At 38.5% G+C, this 23,559-nt stretch overlaps 1 protein-coding gene and 1 pseudogene across 1 annotated transcript; one reads left to right on the top strand and one right to left on the bottom strand.

Moving 5' to 3' along the window:
- The first annotated feature begins 325 nt into the window (after window positions 1-325).
- On the top strand, window positions 326-2,674 carry LOC149005374 (pentatricopeptide repeat-containing protein At1g08070, chloroplastic pseudogene; annotated as a pseudogene).
- A 902-nt stretch (window positions 2,675-3,576) lies between these two features.
- On the bottom strand, window positions 3,577-20,266 carry LOC149005373 (Tetratricopeptide repeat (TPR)-like superfamily protein). Its single transcript, XM_089168321.1, has 7 exons — window positions 20,106-20,266; window positions 18,182-18,494; window positions 15,808-16,098; window positions 9,364-9,612; window positions 6,153-6,277; window positions 4,835-4,933; window positions 3,577-4,374 (listed from the first exon to the last, which is right to left on the bottom strand). The coding sequence occupies exons 1-7, from the start codon at window positions 20,153-20,155 to the stop codon at window positions 3,747-3,749; spliced, it is 1,755 nt and encodes a 584-aa protein (XP_089024447.1). The 5' UTR covers window positions 20,156-20,266; the 3' UTR covers window positions 3,577-3,746.
- Between the last annotated feature and the right edge of the window lie 3,293 nt (window positions 20,267-23,559).

Raw genomic sequence — 23,559 nt, 5'->3', positions numbered from 1 at the left:
CCGAGTTATTGGTCATGTTTCTTTGATTGGTTACTAAGTTTATGTTCAGTTTCCTATCCTGCCCTTTCTTCTTAATGAAATTTTGATTCAAAAAAATAAAATTAAATTAAAATCAGAGATTCCAAAACTCTCCACTTTTTTCTGGAACTGAGGTTTATCCGGGCTAGCTTGCGCGCACCACAATTTACTTCCTCAGGGGGTGAGCTTTATATTAATGCCGCCCAAGTGGGTGCGAACCCAAGACCTCCCCAAGGGAAGTTGAATCTTTACCGCTTTAACATACCCCTTTGGCCAAAACTCTCCACTTCAAACAGGTTGAAGCTGCCTTTTTGGTATCCATCAAATTCGTACTCTTCTGACGGCTTCGAAAATTTCGTTATTCTGTTATTGTCTCGAATCGTTTCTTCCCAGAGAAACAGGGTTGTCTCACAAAATTGCGAAGATTCTTCTAAAACCAATTCAGAAATCACCCTATCGACTTCTCGAAGAAAGATTCATATCACTTGTACAAACATGTAAGAATCTGAAACAACTTAAGCAGATACAAGATCAGATAATTACTAATGGCCTCCAGCATAACGAGTATATTGCACCCAAAATCGTTACAGCCTGTGCCGAGTCGAAGAAGATGGGCTATGCCCGCTTGTTCTTCGATCGAATGCCAGACCCAAATTCGGTGCTTTGGAATGCAATGTTCAAAGGCTACGCTGAGAACAAATTCTACATGGAGGTTTTGGATCTCTTCAATCAGATGATGAGCAAGGACGTAAAGCCCAGCGCTTTCACGTTCCCTTTGGTACTCAAATCTTGCGGAAAGATTTTTGCTTTACAAGAAGGTAAGGAGGTGCATTGCGTTGTAGTCAAATCTGGGTTTCAAGGGAACCCTTTTGTTGGGACTACACTGATAGATATGTATTCGGGTGGAGGAGCCATCGAATCTGCTCACCAAGTGTTCTGTGAAATGCCTGTGAAGAATGTGGTCTTATGGACTGCTGTCATATCTGGATATATTTTGGTTAACGACGTTGATCGTGCTCGTAAGCTTTTTGATCTGACATTAGAACGTGATGTTGTGCTATGGAATACCATGGTTTCTGGGTACATTGAGTCAGGTGACATGTTAAGGGCTCGGCAGCTCTTCGATCAGATGCCAAACCGTGATGTGATGTCTTGGAACACTATTTTGGTTGGTTATGTGAACAATGATGATCTCAAGGCTGCTGAGGAGTTGTTCGAAACTATGCCAGAGAGGAATATCTTCTCTTGGAATGGTCTAATTGGGGGATATGCACATCATGGTCGGTTTTTTGATGTTTTGGTTGCATTCAAGCAAATGCTATGTAAGTCAGATATTGTTCCTAATGATACAACCCTTGTGACAGTCTTGTCTGCTTGCGCTAGATTAGGGGCACTTGATCTAGGCAAATGGCTACATGTTTATGCTGACAGCAATGGATTTAAGAGAAATGTGTATGTAGGCAATGGATTGATTGACATGTACTCCAAATGTGGAAGCATTGAAAGTGCAATTAATGTCTTCAACGACATGGAATTCAAAGATCTGATTACTTGGAATAGCATGATTTGTGGGTTGGCTATGCATGGTCGGGGGTCTGATGCCTTAAATGCCTTTGATTGCATGAAGAGTATGGGAGAAAAACCAGATGGAATCACCTTCATCGGAGTGTTGTCCGCCTGCACTCACATGGGTTTGGTTGAGAATGCCCTTTCGTATTTCCAGTCAATGACTGATCAGTACTCCATCGTGCCTCACATTGGGCATTTCGGTTGTATTGCTGATCTTTTAGGCAGGGCTGGTTTGCTCAACCAGGCTGTAGATTTTGTCAGAAAGATGCCTATAAAAGCAGATAGTGTTACATGGAGTGCCTTACTTGGAGCTTGTCGGGTTCACAAAAATGTCGAATTGGCTGAGCTTGCTCTTGAGCATCTCATGGAGCTTGAGCCAAATAATCCTGCAAATTATGTTATGCTTTCAAATATTTATGGAGATGTTGGGAGATGGGAAGATGTGGCAAAATTGAAAGTTCTTGCCAAGAAGATGGGGGTAAGAAAAATCCCAGGGTGTAGTTCAATTGAGGTGAATGATGGCGTTATGGAGTTCTACTCATTAGATGAGAGGCATAATTGCAGAGACAAGATTTATGAGGCCTTGGGGGGACTGACTGAGCTGTTGAAATCATATGGGGATGAACTCAATCTCGAGGATTTCCTGGAAGAATGTGGAGCAAGTTAGATTGGATTTGAACAGTGTAAAAGACAAAACAACGAGAACTATCCACCTTGGGCTTCCCATGTATGAGTGAAGCTCATTGAATAACCATGAGTAGTGACCCGGTGCAAGTTGAAGGGAGCTAGAAAGTAGAAAAGGTTGTACTGCAAAAATGGTTGGAGTGTTGAGAAATGATGTGTGACTTTGGTTCAAGAAATAGGTTCAAGAAATAGGTTCAAGAAATACAATTCCAAAAAGAATTGAATAGCGAGAACCATTACTTGGATCATACTTGGAGTTCAGTTATACTTTGCAAAGGTAGTCGTGGAAAAACCAGAGCATCTTGCCAAATAAGAACTGAAGAAGTTTCTGCTCTTTGAAAACTAGAAGGAATGCAGGAATGGATGAAAGAAATGGCTTATTGTAACAGATGATTTTTTTTTTTTTTTTTTTTTGGGGGGGGGGGGGGGGGGGCAAGGATTGTAACAGATGAAAGTTAAGCTATTAAAGATGTAACCAGTACGTGTGAGGAGGGAGAGATGCAAACACGGGGATGCCTTTTCCTACTTTATTTCTGGTCCGAAAGGAACAGAGTTGGCTACATTTGATTCTGGAAGCATAAGAAATTAAAATCTCTTACTGTAACAGATGAAAGTTATGCTACAAAGATGAGGTACCTATTTTGGAATTCTCCCTCTTTGGCTTTGTTAGATTCTGCTTCAGGGGCATCTAGAGTCAGAATAGCTGGCCCACGCCCCAGATACTCTGACAGCTAAAGAGATTTGACGCTGACTTTGGATCAGAGTTCTGGTTTTGCCAATTAAGGTTAAAAAGCACAATCAATCCAATCCTCTATGTAGAGGACAAGGGATTCTACTCTCACATTCTTCTTCTACTATATATTTAAGAGGAGAATTCATCTTTGAATATTAATAATTTTCAGACTCGGCCCCAAATCGATGGTGTTCTACTGGGCACATGACCTTCGGCCGATGAACCTGAATTGACCAGAGGGCTCAAGCCTATTTCCTTGAGACGATGTACTGGCAGTACAGAACGAGGGATTGGGATTACTCTAACCCCACAGACTTGGATCTTCGCCTGTCAGTCCCCACCCACGAGAAATTCGTGAAGATCAATGTTGGGAAATAAGGGAAAGCCGCAATTGAAAAAAACCTGGGAATCTTTTTCTCTTCTTTGATTTTTTTTTTTTTCTCATTCACAGGTACTGGACAAGAAGTGAAAGTTGTTATAGGAAAAAATAACCATATGTTGCACAATAACATGGGAGGGGGCGTATGTGTGTGTGAGAGAGAGAGGGAGAGGTATTATCAATAGAGTTTCCTCTTCTCGTATCCATTGTGCAATATTAGGTCTCATTTAAGCATCTCTCAATACTAGCCTGTCACAGAATCCTTGCACGACATGTTGGCTTTGTTCTACGAAAAATTGAAGTGATTTGATTCGATAATCATGACACATTCCAATAATTATTATACAAGGAATTCATACATAATCAACATTTAACAGCATTGAAACCTTCTGGGTCCTGCGAACAGTTGCTGTTAGCTAGAAATGGTTCATACTGTTTTTCCTTGAAGGATACAAAATTGTTTTCATAATCATCCTCATCACCATCGTTGTTTTCTTCATCATCATCATCATCATCATTATCATCATGACCATTATCATAACTAGTGAACCCACCCGTTGTTCCATCATTTAGATCATGACTCACAAGGCCCACAAGCTCATCAGCTTCCTGTTTCTCTTCAGCCGTTTTTGCCAAAGAGAGGAGGATATTCTTTGCTTTCTGATCAGGGGGGAACCCTCTTGATCCCATTTCCTTGAACCATATTACAGCACTTCCAAAATCTAGATTCTTACCATGCGCATCCATGATTGTAGTGAATATTGTCTGGTTGGCCTCCATACCCTGGACCCGCATTTCTTCATATTTTTCCATCATCTTCTCTAGGTTATTCATCTTTGCATATCCCTTTATCAGTGCTCCATAAGTCACAACATTTGGCTCAAATCCATCTTGTTTCAATCTACTGAAGAACTTCTCAGCACCCTCCATGTCAGAAGCATTAACATAAGCAGATAACATTGTTGTATAAGACCAAAGATCAGGATTGCATCTGTGGAAGACAAACAAGGAGATCAGTTAAGAAACCACAAGATCTCTTCCGCAGAACTAGCTTGCTAACAATTTTAATTGAGATGGGCAAAAACTCAAACATATGAGATCTACCTTTCATAAAAATTAAAAACCACATCTATAAACATTGTGGTTGTGAATTGTGATACATAAATGTGTATCTAAGATTTAGTGTCTCTACTGCAGTGAAAATAAAAACTTAGCCCATTGTATAGCTGAAGTGATATGCTAATGACGCCATTCATCAAAAGAATCAACATATATGGAATTAATGTGCAAATGATGCCCATTTGGTGTACCGAGTGGCAACAAGGTATACCCGTTCAATACAATTCACTAACTCAAAGAAGTAAATAGATTTTGAACCAAAAACCTGACTATAGGCCCTTGCCAAATAGACATTTGACAAACAGAAATGTAGCTTAGATGGGAAATTTTACTTGTCTCTTCTCATGCATTTAAAAACCGTCCGAGCTTCCTCGGTCATTCCCGATATCGCAAATGCATCAAGCAGAATGTTGTAAACTTTGCGAGTAGGCCTGTAAAAGGAAAAATATGAATAGGATACAGTAACCATGCAAAACAATTGTCAGAAGATTGACCGTAAGAGCATTCTCAAACAGAACATCATTTTCAATGCATTTTTAAAATTCAATATTTGATCATTTGGTTTTCCAATCCACTAAGGAATTGGAAGAGATCAATGGGGACATTCACAAACAATTTGGTTGAAAACCACTCCAGAACTGTCCATCCAACTGAAACTGAGTTAATCCTTGCATTGAGATACTAACAGTATGCAATGCTTAAGAACTTAACAAGTAGACTGTGTATTGACTTACAGCTAGGAATCAGAAGAACAGCAAATTAGTTGAGCAAACAATATAAAGTCTGCTGTTTGACTATAGGTAGTCAAATACTTCGATGCAAAGTAGTGAAAGTATATTCCAGAAGATTGGTTTTCAAATAGACCTCCTACTAATAACATCCAAATTAACAGTTAGTCCAAAATCTAAGAGTACCAATTTCTAGAAGACAAATACTAAAAGTCCCAAAATCAATTAACTAAACCTAGATAAAAGAAAGATCCGTAAAGCTATCAGAAAACAAAAATCTACCTTTAAACAGGACCCTGGTACCCCAATATTCTGGTTCAACTTAATGTTAAAAAAACTAAATCAACAAGAATTTAGAATGGTGACTGAAGCATGATTCTGTATCAACTGGAAAAAAATTTATAACTTGAATGGATGTCTATAACATAGAAGCTTACAACACAACTCAATTGTATGAGCTTATGGGTGCCCAAATTTATAGAATTCAGAGGAAATGCTGCCACTAGATTATCACATGCAGATTTAAAAGATACCAATTAAAAAATAAATATTCCAGCCTGGTTCAGGCTTTCAGCTATATTTTCCAGCTGCAGTAGTCAAATGGTAGGCCAAGTCAACCATTGAGAGATCAAGTCAGCCATTGGGTGGTCAAGTCTGAAGGCTCTCTCTCTTTTGTAGGGGAGAGGAAGAGGGAGGGAGAGACAAAACCACAGATTTTATTAATATAGGGGGAAGTGCATATACCCATAGTGTACAAGCCTGCACGGCCGTAACAGAGAATTTAGAGAGCCTAAACCTGATGATACAAAAGTATGCATCTGCTGATTTTGAAAGTTGGTACTCCTCCAATTTGATATCCTTATGAGTCAAATACAGGCAGGCAGACTATTCAAGTTATAAAATGCAAAAAGTAGCCACACACCTAACACCAGCATCCAGCATCTCCTCAAAAACTGCGAGTGCTTCATCTTCTCTTCTAGCCTTTCCATAGGCATTAATGAGAAGAGAATAGCTCACGACATCAGGTCGAAGACCAGCTCTTTGCATCTAACAAAAGGCAACATTCTTAAGAATCTGACATTCTTAAAAATTAATAATAGTAAAATAAAAGTAAGATAAAGAGATTAAAGAAACCATGGAGAAACCCCCAAAAAAATCATGAATTTAACCACTCTAAAACTTCATGAGGGCAACTCAGGCATGCTCATAGCTTTTCTGCAAGTCCAACAAGCTAAGTTTTATGGCACCTTCTTTGACAACCAGAGAAGCTTCTGCTTGGGAAATGTGCAAGAATTAATTTGTTTGACCAATAAATAAATGAATTCCAGTTTGGAGATTCATAGTCAAGCAACAAATTTAGAGGTAAATCAACTCAATGACCCCATCTAACACTTGATTTTCCATAGTAGCTATTTCAATATATGTTAAAGAATCCAATAATATTCAAATTCTGAAGTTTGTATGCCAATCCATAGACTCCTAAACCTGGTCAGGTTTCTTGTGAAAGATGATTATAGATTGATCCTACTTACTTTTCTTTTGGGTTCTAATTGTATTTTCCTCCCCAAGGTCTAAACACAGTGAGCCTTCCATCTATCCTGCTTTCACATAAATCATCCATCTAAATTCTACATTCAATCTATTGGCTTCGTAAAAGATATCACAGATTCTACCTTCACCATAAGAAATACCTCAAGAAACCTCTTGACCAATGGTGCCAGGGAGATGAATCTCATGCATTAACAAGAAGGAAGAGCCAGACACGGCAAGTTTAAGAAGACATATATGAGTTCATATTATCTGAAAAAAACTCTGCAAAATACCCAGTGTCTATAAGGCAAAAAATATAAGTCCGAGATAAAATAACTATTGCATTCTTCATTACTTTACTACGTCAATGCTCTGTCCATACATGAGCTTAAAATTATGCCAATGATAAACAGTTATCATAAGTGATGTTCAGATTAGGTCATCGATGCATAAATGTACTAAAACATCTATACCAATGGCCATAGGATGCTTATGGTAGTGCTCCATGCAGTACTAATCCTGAGCCACGGGCACCTGAGTGGAAGTTTAGCTTGAAACAGGACCATATAGGATCAAGGACAAGATTAACAGAAAATTCAGTAACTAAATCAAAACAGACTTAATATGCATAAAATTCTGGTAGATTAGTCCATTCAATGAATAATACATGTCCCAATCTGATGGACAGATTCAGACACATGGAGTACTGAGAATCGGAAAGTGGCAGAATTCTATGGGCAGGACAAAGAATAGATCCAAAACCATATTCAGAATTTATCAAAAGCAGTGAAATAAATTTGAAATTAGATTCTATAAAATTTGTACAAAATTCTGAGGTCTATAAGTATAGTAGTAGTAAGAGTTCTTGTTTCAATTGGATAGACCAGATTTTGAAACCAGAATTGTAGTTAGAACTTAAAACATGACCTCATAAAAGCAAAAAGAAGAAGAATAGACCAGAATTTTCATAAACTTCCCTTGTAATCAATAAGAATAAGAATAAGGAAGAAATCAGACCTGGGATTCTCAAAAGCTCTGGCACTCGTCAACATTACTCATATTTCTTAAATAAATTAATCTCCAAATGATGGAGTTGTAAGACAAATATGGAGACCTACTCCTAATTGCTCTTTCATACTGACTTAAAAAGCAAATATGCTTAACACAGATGTCTTACAAGTAACCAAGCATCGTGATCTAACTCAAATACTGCACTTAATTACTAATTTGTTACTAACTTTGCTCCCACATTATTGGCCTATGGTTATGCCCATTTGACATCCAGGGGAAAAAGGTTCAGCCTAAAATATAACTACCCAACGTTCATAAGCCCATCATAATGACATCCAAGGAAAAATGGTCTAGCCTATAAAATAACTACCCGAAGCTCAATTTTGTCTCATTGGAATGCTAACTGCTCCTTGTAAAGGATCTTCTAAACTTAAGCACAGGCATCCACATGGGATAGTTGTGTAACGCGACTGCATTAATGCTGATAACAGGGATGCAGGTTTGACCTGCCAAGAAAAAGCTTGCCTTAAGGCTCTGGACTATGCTTTTCAGTAGATAGCTCAGTTGGGGTTTAGATTACCCCAACCTACCTCAGCACAGCCAGGCCTCCATGTAAGTATCATTGGTAGGTGCTGTAGTTTCTATAACAACCATAGTTGAGCACTTGATTTATAATAGGATACCTACAGAGCACTTGGTGGGAACAAAACAAATAAGAAAAAAAAAATGGAGAGAAGATAAGAGGCATGAAGGGGAGGGGGGAGAGAGAGGGAGAGAGTAGGGAAGGGGTTTCACTTCACAGACAAAAGAAATGGTGTCTGCCTTGTCAGACATTCAGTACTGGCCTCTCTCAAGATCCTTTCTACTATTCTACAGAATAAATAGGATTACGAAAATATATTCCAATTATATATTAACCTATAATAAGCAAAGCTAAAATAAGTAGCTAATAATCCTTTCTCAGGCTTCCAGGGTAGAGCTGGGCTCAGTTGAGCAAGAGGACTGAGCCTAGCTAGGATTTCCTCATCCCAACCCAGGGATGGACCAGCCCTGCTCACTTGCAACCCCTAGGTGGTATTTAGATAGGTGGGCAAAAATCCTAGTATTAATCAAAACAACACAGATCTCTATCTACCATAAACATGTGTCGCATACTTTATGGGTCCACCATGGATTTATATGTATACCAAAATGTTTAGATCCCTTATGGCCAAACCTAGTCCAACATTGATTACTAAGTACACTAATACATCCCAGAATTGATTAATATGTATGCTACAATGTTTGAATTCCAAATAAATACCTAGTCAAATATTGAAGCTAACATGTTTACAATCCATATGCCATACCTAGAATGTTTTACATCCTATACTGATAACATTCAAGATGACACATTTTAAATAATTCTGACATAAAAATTTCCATTGCTTTCAATACATCCTATCAAAAGCCATAAATTCCAAATAAGAAACTCTGAAATGCATCCAAACTTGAACCTATATGGAACCAGCTCTATAGCTTGTAAATTGCCTAAAAATGCAACAAAATGAAATGAGAACTTTTAAAGAAAAGAAACTCATCTTAGTACATACTTGGTCATAGATGGTTGAAACCTCTTTATAATTTGTTTCAAATGACATTAGGCTGTTATAAGTAACCGTAGTTTGTGGTACGCCTCTCTCTATCATCTTTTCAAATATCTTACGAGCTTTGTCATAGCTTCCAGCCTTCCTATACATGTAAATCATCATATGGTACATTCTTTGGTCTGGTTTCAAAGGTGAAATTTCATCATTCAAGAGGGTTTCAAAAACTGCTTCAGCTTCACTAAATTTGTCACCCTGCACTGCCACATCAACTTTCATGAGGCTGTAATATGGAAACTCAAAAATAATTTGTGTGAAAGTGTAAACACTTCATATAGTGAGATAGCATCCCAGCTAAGCAGCTCCAGGCAGGTAAGACAGTGAAATGAGATAAATGACACAATAATCCAAATGACTACACTTTAAAATTATAAACATTTTAAGGAAAATCCCATAAGATCAAATTATTAGGAATCTGAGTGAATTTATGAGAATAATTAACGCAAATAAAATCAAATACAAATCAGATAGGAAACAGCTGATAACAGACTATCTTAGCAACTAATATCACTGACACATCGTTTTAGCACTAATATTGAAGCCATTAAACACCAGAATGTGCAGCAGCATTATGATACAATGATAACTCAAAACGACTGAACAAAGGCAGCTAGGAGGAAGCTGTTCAAGTATTATGAACACACTGGGTTTTCCAATTAAAACTAAATATTACAAAAGGCTCCCAAGCTTCTGAGTGGAAAGGAATCCAAGTGGCTCTTTGATACCAACGATGTGGTGCTTAGCGTAGAACTCAAGATCCCCAGCTCAGATGAAAAGTTTCAACCTAAGCACACTTTCCCAAGTGGCAATATAAAGCTTAATCAATTAATGTAGGAGCATAATAATGGTTTGAGTAAAATATATGTATGCATGGATATACGCGGGGTTGAATGACAATATACAAGACAGTATTGATTGAACAAGGTTCTGAAATCTCTAGCATGTGACCAAACAACACCAATATCTTGATATACAATAGTCGGAGATGCCAAATCACTGTACTGTGTGGCAAAAACAAAGCATAAACTAATAGATGCCTTCACAGCAGGCAGATTGGAATGACTCGTCTCAGAAGCAAAATCAATGCAAACTACAGATATGCATTTTATTCTCTATTATTCAAGGTACTACCTTATATATAGCATGGAGAAGCTCTCTTTCCACAATAGTATAGGAATTTCAACAATTTCAAGGTCATAATTACTCCCCCCAACCCCAATCGTGGATTTCACTGTATTTTTACATACCCTTTTGAATCATGTGGTGAGTAGAGATGAAAAGTTAAATTCGTAAACTGACCTCAACAGAATCTTGTAAGAAGATCTCAGCTGAACCCTCCCCCTCCCCCCGGTCGGCCACTAGTCACCTTGCCCTTTGCATCTCATCATGCAGCCACACCACTCTTGTAGCACATTCCCCTCTCCACCCTTCCTTGTCCTTCGTATCTCCTTCCCTCTCCCTTCAGGAAAGCCACTGTCTTTACATCTAACCCATGCCATCGCTCCTATTTTCCGCCCTTTGCATCTCCCCTACCCCTCAATACCCCTGCCCTCTGCAACTTGGCACCAACACCTCTATAACATTCCTCTTCCCTGCTCTTGTCATCTCTTTTCCTCTCTCCTCTTTCATAGCCACCAGCCTGAGTAACCTCTACAACTTCCCCACCCCTTGTGTCTCCATCCACCTCCAAAACTCTCAAAGTTGAGGCTGCTTTCTCCTCAATGCCACTTACATTGTCATGGCATCCAAGAATGTTGTCTATAGTTGATCTCCCCTTCTTGAACGGGACAGGTTTGCACTGACTAGGTCCACCCCCTGATGTCAACCACAGGCGCCCCCCAATACAGGCTGCAAAAAGACCTAAGGCAGCAGCCTTCTTCCCACAACCCCACCGAGAAGCCGCACCAGCAAAGGGCATTTTGATCATCTTCTAGGTGCCCTACCTCATGTTGATTTGTCTCAGAAGAATCAGAAGCTCACCAGGACTCCAGATCTGATCGGATCACTCCTTGATAAGATATGACAGAGTCCTAGTCCATCTGGGAGTCTTAATTTGAAGAGGACTCTTTATAGTAAAAGACCTAGTAGTGTACAGTCCTTTTTACAATTAATTTGTTTATTTGAATTCAGTTGTAGTTAGAAGTTGCTAAGTCTAGTTTGAGTTGGAGTCCAATTTAGATTTTAGAGTAGGCGTCTTTTTAGTAAGTTTATTTCAAATAGGACTCCCTAGGTATTGAAGTTACTTTTCTTTTGGCTATAAATTCAAAGCCAGTGAATGTAACAAGTCAGATTTGATAATTTTGAATAAAAATTGCAAAGAATTCATAGCCAAGGAAGGTTTGAATAGATTAAGTAGGATTTCTAAGAGGAAACCCAGCAGCAGCCATTAAGTGAGTCTAAACAGTTTAATTTGAAGCATTCCAGGAGCAGCTGTGATGTACCCAGGGTTGGACGCCCCCAAAAAGAGCATAAAAAAGGCCCAAGCCCACTCTGACGAAGGCCCAATCAAGGGGGTGGGGTGGGGGTGAGGGGCGAAGCTAATCTAGGGGCAAAATAGTTATTTTAGCCCCTAGTTCAAGCAGTCTTAGGTTGCTTTAAATTCTGAATTTTTATTTCTATTTTATTTTGTTGGGAATCTTAGTTATTGAGTCTAAGTTGGTCCTTGTTTGCAAGTTGATTTGTTAGGCTAGTTTAATAAGTTTAGGTTGCTTGGCTATTTCGAGTAAGAGTCTTTTGTTTCAAAATGGATTAATGAATGAATGGATAGGGTTTGAAAAAATTCAACTTGAGAAGTCGTGGGATCCCTGGGAGGGTGACCTACGGCTGGGTAGGAGGATCTCCTACAGTCAACTTTCTTTTTCTTCTTCAAACAAGCTTTCAGAAAGTCCAGCAAACAATAACCTTCAAGTACAGTTCCAGCACTTCAACAACAATCCACAAGTAAGTCAAACCATTCCCCCCTGTCCGCAACCTTCGCCTTCCCTTTCCCTTGATTTGAAACCCTAGAATCCTTGCCCCCTGGAACCATAGCTTCCCTGTCCCAATTCCCCTATGTTTGACCTAGATTACTACCATCCCAGACCCTTGCTGTACCTTCCCTAGTAAAACCTCCAACTCCAGCCCCTTTCCAAGCCCTAGGAACCTTCTTCTTTCTTCCCATGCATGCAATCCTAACCCTATTAGGAAACCCATATTCCCAGCCCCAATTGGACCCCTTTTACTTCCCTTTCGGCGCCCTTAAGCCTAGAATACAGTCCTACTCTTATTTTCCCCAATTCAGCCCTAGCTATGAGTTAAAAAAAAAAAATGCAATTCATCTTCTTCATTGGATTGCAGAAATTTCAGATTTTCAGATTTCTTTATTCCATCCAAAACCATAGTTTCCCTGACCTTTAGACTCCCAAATTCTAACCCTAGAATCACAATTACCTTAGGAACACCTCCCCACAACCCCCTCTCCATTCCAATACTGAAACCCTAGTTTGAAATTTTTCTGCAATTCATCTTTCTTCATTGAAGTTGCAGAAAATTTCTGATTTTTCCAGATTTTCTGAAAACCTAATTACTTCAGCCCAACTGTTCAGATCTGCCCTAAGTCTTCTAAACCCTTGACCTTAAGTCTGAAACTATCAAACCAGCAAACCCTAAGTCCACAACCATCCCATCCGAAACGCTAAACCTAGTCCGAATTAGTCTAGGACCAGATCTCAAGTCAGAATTCTGAATTCCCTTATCAATTTCAGATCTGAAATTAAACTCCAGTGGCTTTGAAATCCCTTTTTAACCCTAGCCGAAAATTCAAAGACTCCTTACTAGCTGCTGCAACTTTAATTAGAAGATCCTAAAGATAACCCAAAACCTGTAATTACATCAAGCAGCCATTGTTTTTCACTCCTAGTACACTCTGCAGCAAGTAAGCATCAATCCCTACCCCAATTTCCAACCCTAGAGCCTCCCCCAGCCCTCTTTGTCTTCTCTCTTCCCTACACATTCTTCCAGAATCTTCGCCAACCCTAAAACCTTAAACCCTGCTTTTCCCTAATACCAAACCCTAACTCTTTTTAGAAATAGCGTCAGCCCCACCCCCCACCCCCAACCTTTGACTACAGCAGCATACATTCCCCACCTCTCCCAAACCCTAGAAGTCAACCCTAGTTCATGCACAACCCCAAGCCCTTGACCTAAAACAAAATCTGTAGGAAATTGAGAATTCAGATCATTTTTTTTTTTTTTTTTGATGAATAAATAACCTTAAATGGGAAGAAGAAAGAATGTATAAAAGGAGAGAAAAAGAGAGAGGGGGGGAGTAAATCAGCCATCAAGAGGGACGCCAGAAGGCAGAACCTAGACCCTAGGAGACAACAATGAGCCTGTTCCTTGGGGTATCATCAACAGAGGGATGGGGGATAAACTGAAGTCTAGATGAGACATCGAAGCAAATGGCTTTCCAAATCATGTCCAAAGTGCGGAATTCAGACCTAATTTGATAAACCATATACATGAAAACCATATTGACTGAACCTAAGCTTCGATCCTTTTGAAACCCTAGCAGACCCTAAACCCTAAAAACCCTATGTGCATGGTATAAACCCTAATTCCCTATAATCACAGGCTCTAAAACCCTAGTTGGGTCTGCTATTCATCAATAAACCCTATAACAGTGGCCCCTCCCTCCTTGGTTCACATCAACCACCTACTGCAGTCTGCCCATCAAGATTTTAGCAATAATCTTAAACAGATCACTCAAAGCTATAGGCCTGTACTCTGCAAACACACCCACAAGAGTAATAAAAGTGGCTAATAGAAGGCATGAAGGATTCCTGAAAGAACCACATGCTGACATGCTGCCCTTAAGCTCCTTCCCCACAAGTTCCTTAGATGCTTAAAAAACCTAGTCCATCCAGCCTGAGTGTCTTTGAGTCTTTCATCCCAAACACCACCTTGCTGACCACCTCTATCGAAGTTTGAGACAATGAATTCTTGGAAGTTGTTATTGTCCACGTATACCTAGTCATAACATTTGTTTTATGTTCTTAGACAATATGATCTTATCAATAAGTAATTAAACTGCTCTTGATCAATTCTTTCTTTCTTGGAAGTTTGACTGATCAAATGGTTTTGTTTTATTCATCCAAAAAAATGATTTTGTTTTTACATGAGACTTTTTCTATTAGGAAGACCAGAAAACCAGGTTTTGAAGAATGATAAGATTGGTTAAATCCAATTAAAATTGAAGGTAAGATTGATTAAAGCTTATTTGGATTGAATGAATTATGTTCTGGTGATGCCTCATTTGGTACAAGTATATCCTATCAAAATCACTATTTTGGTTTTTTGAAATTATTGACATATTTAAGACATGAAATTTATAGATTCGAGAAAAACCAGAGCATTAGAAAGTTGAATGCTTCATCTGTTGCCAAAAATCTAGGTTTTGTTTATCAACCAAGCGACTGACTTTTTATCCTTCTAGAATTTGATATTTTTTTAACTACTTTTGATTGGATTTGAATGTGCATTTGTTTATTTATCAATTCTATTTAAAATAAAAACAAAAAATAAAAACCATATACTTAAGATATTTGAAACAAATAAGTGCCAAAACCTGGTCTGATACCAATGAAACCAGTTGAATGCACCCCATACTAAGGTCACAGTCACCTAGACACCTAGAAATCTGCATGGATGCTTTGACATTTGGCGACAGCTAACAAATAACAACTACACCATTGATTGCCACTCAACCTACATATGAGAACTCTTTAACCTCAAAAGTGGAGTCTAACTTTAGACAAGTCTGCCTTTTGGATAATGGATGCTTAGAATGGCACAAGCCTTAGCAAGGCACACAGAGGAAACATGAAGTAGAGAAAGGCACACATGCACAAAACAAGATTTTACATGCTACACCCAAAGGCAACATGAGCACGGCAATGGTTTCACTATGAGGAAGGAAGAAGAATCAGTTTACAGTCCTAAATATTCTACCCCAGTTTCAAACAAATGAGATGCATGTATAACGAAACAAGAAGAACCTAGCCTAAAAACACAATAACATCCAGAAACACCCCTTGTCAGCTTAGGGCCCACAACCAGTCATTTTGAAGCTCTGAAACACAACCCACCACCAACTTGGTCTTTGTTGCTTTTTGGTGATCGGGGGCGTACTTAATATTCTGCCTTGGCAAAATTGGTCTTCAACAACAACAACATGGTTTTAATATAATATGATAACCAAGAAGATCCAACTCATTCAAGGTTGTCATATATTATCAAGATGTATTGAATGCTAATAGCTGAAAGGCTTCAAACTTTTTATGAAATTAAAGAGATTTAGATGAATAAATTTGATTTTAATAAACAACAAAGAATGGTGATCCAATGTTTCACCTCAACAAAAATTTTAAGTATGATTTGATAAGTCAATGCTGAAGGTTCAGGTCCTGAAGATTGCATCCTTCGAAATATAGCTTCTGCCTTACTATGTTGTCCTCCTCTTCCATATGCTTCCATCAGAGCAGTGTGTGATATTACGCTTGGCGGATAACCCTTCTTATTCATGTAGCCTAAAAGTCTCTCAGCTCTGTTGAAATCTCCTAGCTTTCCATAAGCTGTCAAAAGCATCAAGAAATCCATAACATTGAATTCCCACCAGTGCTGAGTCCTGAGCCATTCAAGAATCTAGAAAAGAAATAAAAAAAAAAATGAGCAACAAAAATTTCTAAATTACTATGGAAGTAATGAGTATCAAAGGCAGATAAAAACCTAGCATTCGCATGTGTACAAAACCATCAAAATCAACCAGGACCATTCTACAAAGTCCAACCTCACAAATGTTTAGATTTTCTCCAAAATCTTTAGAGTTTTGCATAATCTGGCTTCCATAAACATCTAACGCATTGACTTGTCTTCAGATTGGAAAACTACTTCCAATGCCATCCAAATTTTTGCTCTCAAGTGGGCAGTTAAAACGATAAAGTAATTGACTTTCGTTACCCCACCTTCCAATATGGAAAATAAGGTTGTTATTCGGTCCTAGGATCAGTTTCACTTAAAGTAGTGAAATGGTCGAGACAAAATGGATCAGTTAAAATTCATAATATTAATCCCAAATTATACAAAGTATTAATTAGTGGAAGTCTTTTTTCTTTTCTAATACACTGAAACATCTTCGTTATTCTAGAATGTCCAAAATGAATAAATTTTTTTACACATTCTCAAATAAAAAACATTCAATAAGTGACTACATAATCATTTGAAAGTAAATAAGAAATATTTTCTAAAGCCTTAACAAATAATAAATGAGTGAGGTTCATCATTAGGTCGGGTTTCCTCCATCTCACAACCCAATCCCTCAACATCATGCTCTCTACACTCATCATCTAGGGATAAATATTAGAGGCAACTTCCAACAAACTTGGCAAAACCAAATCCAACAACATATCATACAAGTTTGAAACAACGTCTTAAGATAATACAAAAGATACAATTATATGCAGAAAGTATGAACAATAATATTAATGCAAAATTTTGTTATTTTATTTTATCTAGACACAATACGCTGCCACAAACCATTCCATGGCACGCACATGTTACATAGCCTTGACACACATATTACTCCTTAATGTTAGTTTTATTCTTTTATGAATTTGAACGCAATACAATGCCCCATGCCTTACCTGGCATGTGCATGTTACACAGCCTTAACATACATATTGGTCCTTAATGTTAATTTCATCAATTTCTTTGGGTTCAATAACCATATTTCATGCCGTAACATGGACAGTGCGTGTTACACAACGTTATCAGCCCATCCGATTCATTATTGGACCATAATACACAGAACTTCATATATTTGTTTCCACAATGCATCATAACATCAAATATGAAATTCATAAAGCATCATGTTATATATATATATATATATATATATATATATATGAGAAATGATATAATGCAATCTAGATTAAAATAGAACAAATTGTTTCAAACTTGTATACATATTTACATAATGCGAGATATTCACTTGTCTGTAAGATGAATTCAGAGCGATAATATTGCAGTATCATAAACAATCCAATACACCATAAACACAAATGAACAATAAAAATGAAATGACTAATCTATGAGATCTATCTAATTTAAGAGAAACAATATAAATATAAAAGAACTCTTTTTTTCTCTTTTGAATCTCTATTAGTAAGAGATCAATTCCACTATCTATTAACATAATAAAACAAGACATATGAATGAAATGTTAGTAACGATTTTATCAATAACATTAATATAAGAATCAAAGTATTAATTAACTTAAACAAATATCCAATAAGCTGATTTATAATAGATATCTATGATAATAACAAATGACATTTTATTCGTACTTCTATTCATTTGCTTTTTTTATTCTACTTCTTCTTAATTTAACTTTTTCTTAAAGGAATGCTAATAATAATTATTATGATATAACCTTATTAAATTAGATGAATCAAGCCAATATAACATATGTAACTATATACTATACTAACTGGTTATAACATGAAGTATATAACCAAAATACTCTTAAGTAAAATTCAGGGATATTACCGTTACCCAAATGAAACAAGTTATAATTCACTGTATTGGCCAAATTGGAGCATGCTTATTCTTACCAAAAACTACTAGGGCTACACATGAAGCAAATTATACATCTTACAGTACTTTGATACAAAGGGGGGTAATGGTCAGCAATAGCTTGTAGGAGCTGAGAAAAGGTTCCCCACCATACCTCACTGACAAGGTTCCATTTTTTAAGCTGCTTGAATCTCACCAAGGTACCCAAAACAAGGTCTCTAGGGAGACCCTGGTTCTTGGGCCTATGATTTCTGAGGATGGATACAGCTGACCCTGCCTCATCAATTTCAGTCATCAATCTTCTCCAGTTCTTCTGATCTGCTTCATCAGCTGCGTCTTTGAAGACCTCCACTTTCTTCCTCCTCTGCATAAACTTTCTTGGGGCCAACATGCCAAGACAAATCACATCCATCCTTCGATGGACTTTAATCTTTGGGCTAGAACAGAAATCATGTGCCTTAGCCTGACTGGGAATTCAAATTAAAAGAATATATTAAAATCTTGCCACAAATACTGGAAAATTCCCCCAAATTAGAATACAAGCACTCAAGAAAACTCTACAGAAAATGGAAAGCTAGTTATCTAAAGGTTAATGGGAAAGATGATTGTTAGGGTAATCTGGGTATTTCATGTATTTAGTTGGTTTGTTATTGAACCAACTGGTTCATGTGTTTGTATAAGGCATAGTTGGGCTGGTTTATTTTTCATTCACGTATGCAAACAGAGTCGAGGGTTTTGATCTGTGATTTGGGGTTTGAGCTATGGCGATGGTGTTCTGTTTTTCCTCTCTTGTTCTTCTCCATTTGAGCTTGTTCTTGGACGATCCCAAGGCGTTGTGACCAGGATGTGTTCAGCGAAGGGAGAAGAGGACTCGATGGGTGATTGGTGATGTCCATGCCTATTCTGAGTTATTTCTCTGTTTGTTCTTGGCGTTTCTTCAATTCAGTTCTTTGCTGCGAGGATACGATGGTGGTGATCTTCTGCAAAGGTGATTGAGGGTTTTTTGATCGGCAAGAAGAGAGGAACACTCGACACTGACTTGAGCCAATATTGTTGCATATTCGGTGACTTCTTTACCTTTCCATTTTTCCCTATTTTCTATAATCTGTTACATATATAGTGGATTGGGTTCAGTCTTGAATCCCGGAGATGTAGGCATCTAATGCCGAACTCCGTCATCAAACCTTCTCGTCTTCTCGTCTTCTTCTCTTCTCGTCTTCTTGTCTTCTTCTTCTTGCTTCGGTTTAGGGTAATCTCATGTGATGACCGAATGGCTAGATCAGGGTTTTAGATTAGGTTTTTCTTGATTCAATTTACTAAATCATCATATGCAATTAACAATTAGGTAAGTTAATCAAGGGAATCGAAATCTGGCTATATCAAATGAAACACCTTTCGATGCTATCATACTTACATGCAATAACAACGTAAAATTAAGTTTGACATCCAGTTACAAACTTTCAAGAAAAGATGGGTCAGCAAGCAGAGGAAGATGGGGTGTTCTGAGGGTGGTTACCCCTCTCTGCGATTTGGGATTTTCTCAAATCAGAGTGGATGATTCTAATACTTAACAGCCCTTCTGTGTTCGACCAAAAGCAAGAAGAGGAAGAACCAACTAGTCATAACACATTAAGCTCATTACCCGGGGGGAAAATACACATTAAGCAAACAGAGAATTTCAGAAGAAGAGATATACTTGCAAAACAAAGAAAACGAATTAATATAAGAATTCTGCGTAGAACTGACTGAAACAAGCTGCATAAATTAAAAAAAAACCACAAATTGTATGGTAATAATGCACAGAAAGCACGAGAAATAAACCCCATACGAAGTCTCAAAGTCAAAACACAAAACAATGCACTACAGCCAAACGAGGAATAATGCAAAACATTCGCCTGAAAAGAAAAAAGAAATAGCACAAAACAGCTACTAACGAGTTCGAATATCACAATTAGAAATCCAAACAATAACATATTCAAGCACCAAACTGGACTACAAACCATAATTAGCTCTGAATTTAAGTATAAAGAAATGGCAAGAGAGACAATCACAGAGAACTCAACCAAGGGTCTGGATACCTTATATTGGAGGAAAACGAGAACAAGGTCTGCAACTGAACTGCTTCCATTCTCTGTAAGGGCAAATCAGAGCGCCAGTGTATCGGACTGTAAGGGTCGAAACTTTCGCGTTATCAGCTCGCTCTGCTCTAAAACCCAAAACCTCCCATGATTCTGCCTAATACGTTTATATTATCCGACACATTTGTTTGGTATATTTATTTATATATATAATTTTGTAAACGGCAAATGGGTGGGCGTGTCAGGCGATTTTTATTTATAACAGCAGCTGCCAATGGCCCAGATTTTGCGATGTCTACAAAATATAATCGGAGGGATGCAATTAAAATAGCAGGGGCTTATTTATAACTATCATCTTTTCGTTCTATTTTCTAAGGTTTAATATTTTCCAAATTTACAAACCAAAACCTCTAATTCTGACCGACTCTAATCCCCAATTTTTCCCCTTGGCAGTGACAACCAGCACATCTTTGGTGTCCCGAAGAATAGTATAATTGAAAAGAATGCAAAACAACATAAGCCCCAGAGGTATCACCTTCTTCAATGTAGTGACTTCCACGCCCAACTTGGCTAGAAGCTCCAATGGACTGTTAGAATATTAATTAAATATTCCACATAAGATAGGCTTTATCGATTGTGTTATACTTTGATTTGATTTCTTATTGGTTTGATATGGGTAATATACGGTTACTAAAACTCTTATATGGACTGGTTAGTGTGGGTTAATAGAGACCGTTGTGAGAATGGCCTCACTAGCAGCTCTCTAGATAAAGTGTTTGTGATTTTTGGAAGATTAGGAATGTTTGAGATCTCCTTCCAATTGTTGATGGATAAGATGAGGAGGCCATAGAACTAGTAGTAGGAACCTATGAAATGCATCAGAAATAAGTTGACCTCACTATGAATTTGCCTTGTACTTGCATTGTCCAATATCAAGAGTTAGGGTTAGACTGTGATAGAATAGGTAACACCATAATCTCCTCAACTTTTAGTGGGAGAAAAAGGGAATCCAATAAGGGCTTGTTTCATGAATTATCATTCCAATTTATGAGCTCATTAACATAAGTGGGTCCATTGGGGAGGGGAGGACTCACTATACCTTTGTAAGGAAGGGAGGGAATCCAGGGGTCAAGATAGACGAGTGTATCAGTGCCATTACCCATTTTCCTTCCCAGTCCCAACAGAAGTAAGTAAGTCCCTCCTTGATAGAATAGGTAACACCATAATCTCCTCAACTTTTAGTGGGAGAAAAAGGGAATCCAATAAGGGCTTGTTTCATGAATTATCATTCCAATTTATGAGCTCATTAACATAAGTGGGTCCATTGGGGAGGGGAGGACTCACTATACCTTTGTAAGGAAGGGAGGGAATCCAGGGGTCAAGATAGATGAGTGTATCAATGCCATTACCCATTTTCCTTCCTAGTCCCAACAGAAGTAAGTAAGTCCCTCCTTGCTAGGACATTTTTCCAACCCCAAGAGCAATTCCTAGGTAGTCTCACTCTTAGAAAATCTTGGTTTCTGATGCGTAACAGTTATATTGATGCTGCTCTCGACTGAGCCCCCTTCAAGCCGAAGATGATGAGTCCTGCAAAAAGGGTTAGACGCGAGCCGGCTAGAGTACCGGGCAACCGCCTCTGATGACTGAGTCAGACAGTGAACAGATTAAGGTCTCGTGCAAGGATTACACAAGACTATGCTCAGAATGTATTGGATGCTTACCGGAGGGGTATGTCCTTCTTCTTATGATGTAAGTGTTACTTTTTATGTATTTGGTAAGTCTACCCGACGAAGGCTGTTGTTTCTCCTGAGATCATGCCTCCATGTTGTTGGTCCCGCTCGATCAGTGACGGAGTTGACCTTCCTCATCGAGAATGGTTGCTATATTACTCAGGCGTACATCGCTCCTGATCACGCCAGTCGGTTATTATCCCGACTGAGGATATGTGGAGCCCCGACCAGGTCTGACCCGGTTAGGTAGGAAACTTCCATATCATAAGTCCCCTATCCCGATCGTTGTTTACAACGTGTGGGATAGCAAGGAAGTTAAGCTGTTCGGTGTATTTGTCTTTCCTGACTCCTAATCTTAATGGGTCCGAGTCATGTAACCAAGTGTTTTATCTTTCTCTCAAGATTAACTATTATGTGATATGTAGTTCTTTGTTCTCGACAAGTAACTTTTCTTATTTAAGAGCTTATCTTGAATGAAATTTTACTAAGTGTTTTGCAACTATCGTCTTTTTAACTTGTCCGGGATAAAAGAAGTATGAATCCTTAACAAAGGTGCATGACCGGGAAGGACCCGAATCAATTTTAGTCTTAAAAAGTGCAAGTCCTTAACAAAGGTGCAAATATGACTGGGAAGGACCCGAATTAACTTTAGTCTTAAAAAAGTGCAAGTCCTTAACAAAGGTGCAAATATGACCGGGAAGGCCCCGAATTAATTTAGCCTTAAAAAAGTGCAAGTCCTTAACAAAGGTGCAAATATGACTGGAAAGGCCCCGAATCAATTTAGCCTTAAAAAAGTGCAAGTCCTTAACAAAGGTGCAAATATGACCGGGAAGGCCCCGAATCAATTTAGCCTTAAAAATGTGCAAGTCCTTAATAAAGGTGCAAATATGACCGGGAAGGCCCCGAATCAATTTAGCCTTAAAAAAGTGCAAGTCCTTAATAAAGGTGCAATATGACCGGGAAGGCCCCAAATCAATTTAGCCTTAAAAAGGTGCAAGTCCTTAACAAAGGTGCAAAGATGACTGGGAAGGCCCCAGATCATACAAAACTACTGATAGAACTTTCTCAAATTAGTGGAGTTCCATGACCGATCAATCGGTTTTCCAGTTCCTGAGTCTTTCAGTCGGTATGCTCCCGGTTTTGTTTCTTTGTCAACGATATAAGGCCCCTCCCATGTTGGAGTTAGCTTTCCTTGGTTCTTTGGGTTGGAAGCCCCAGTTCTTCTTAGAACCAGATCTCTTGATCTGTACCTTCAGCTTTTAACCTGGGAGTTGTAATGTTGAGCCATTCTTTTCTGGTACAACTGATTTCTTTGCTGGGCCTTTTCTCGAGTTTCCTATAGGAGTTCCAAGTTTTCCCTTAGGCCTTGATCATTTTTCTTCTCAACGAAGGTATTGTATCGGAATGACCCAGCTAATACTTCCACGGGAGCCAGGGCTTCGGTTCCACATGCAAGGCAAAATGGTGTTTCTCCAGTCGGGGTTCGGGTAGTTGTCATGTATGACCATAGTACACTCGGGAGTTCCTCGACCCACAATGCCCGACTATCTTCCAATCTCCTTTTTATCCTGTCTAATAGTGTCCTATTGGTGACCTCAACCCGTCCGTTGCTTTGGGGGTAAGCAACTGAGGCAAATCGATGCTCAATGTGATATCTTTTACAGAAAGCTTTGAATCCTACTCCTTCAAACTGTTTTCCATTATCTGTCACGAGGATTCAAGGT

Source organism: Hakea prostrata, chromosome 9, assembly GCF_041222555.1.
Source record: "Hakea prostrata isolate BN-2017 chromosome 9, UWA_Hpros_2, whole genome shotgun sequence".
Taxonomy (NCBI): Eukaryota; Viridiplantae; Streptophyta; class Magnoliopsida; order Proteales; family Proteaceae; genus Hakea; species Hakea prostrata.
Note: the sequence above shows the minus strand (reverse complement) of the source record. Positions and strands in the feature narration are given on the sequence as shown.

What these genes read in the sequence shown, in the direction of transcription:
- LOC149005373 (XM_089168321.1), bottom strand. Translation starts at nt 20,155, where the DNA reads ATGGAAGCAGTTCAGTTGCAGACCTTGTTCTCGTTTTCCTCCAATATA. An exon ending in TCGTTTTCCTCCAATATAAG is followed by an intron (nt 18,495 to 20,105) that starts GTATCCAGACCC and finishes TTGAATTCCCAG; the next exon opens with TCAGGCTAAGGCACATGATT. An exon ending in AAATGCATGAGAAGAGACAA is followed by an intron (nt 4,375 to 4,834) that starts GTAAAATTTCCC and finishes TGTCTTCCACAG; the next exon opens with ATGCAATCCTGATCTTTGGT.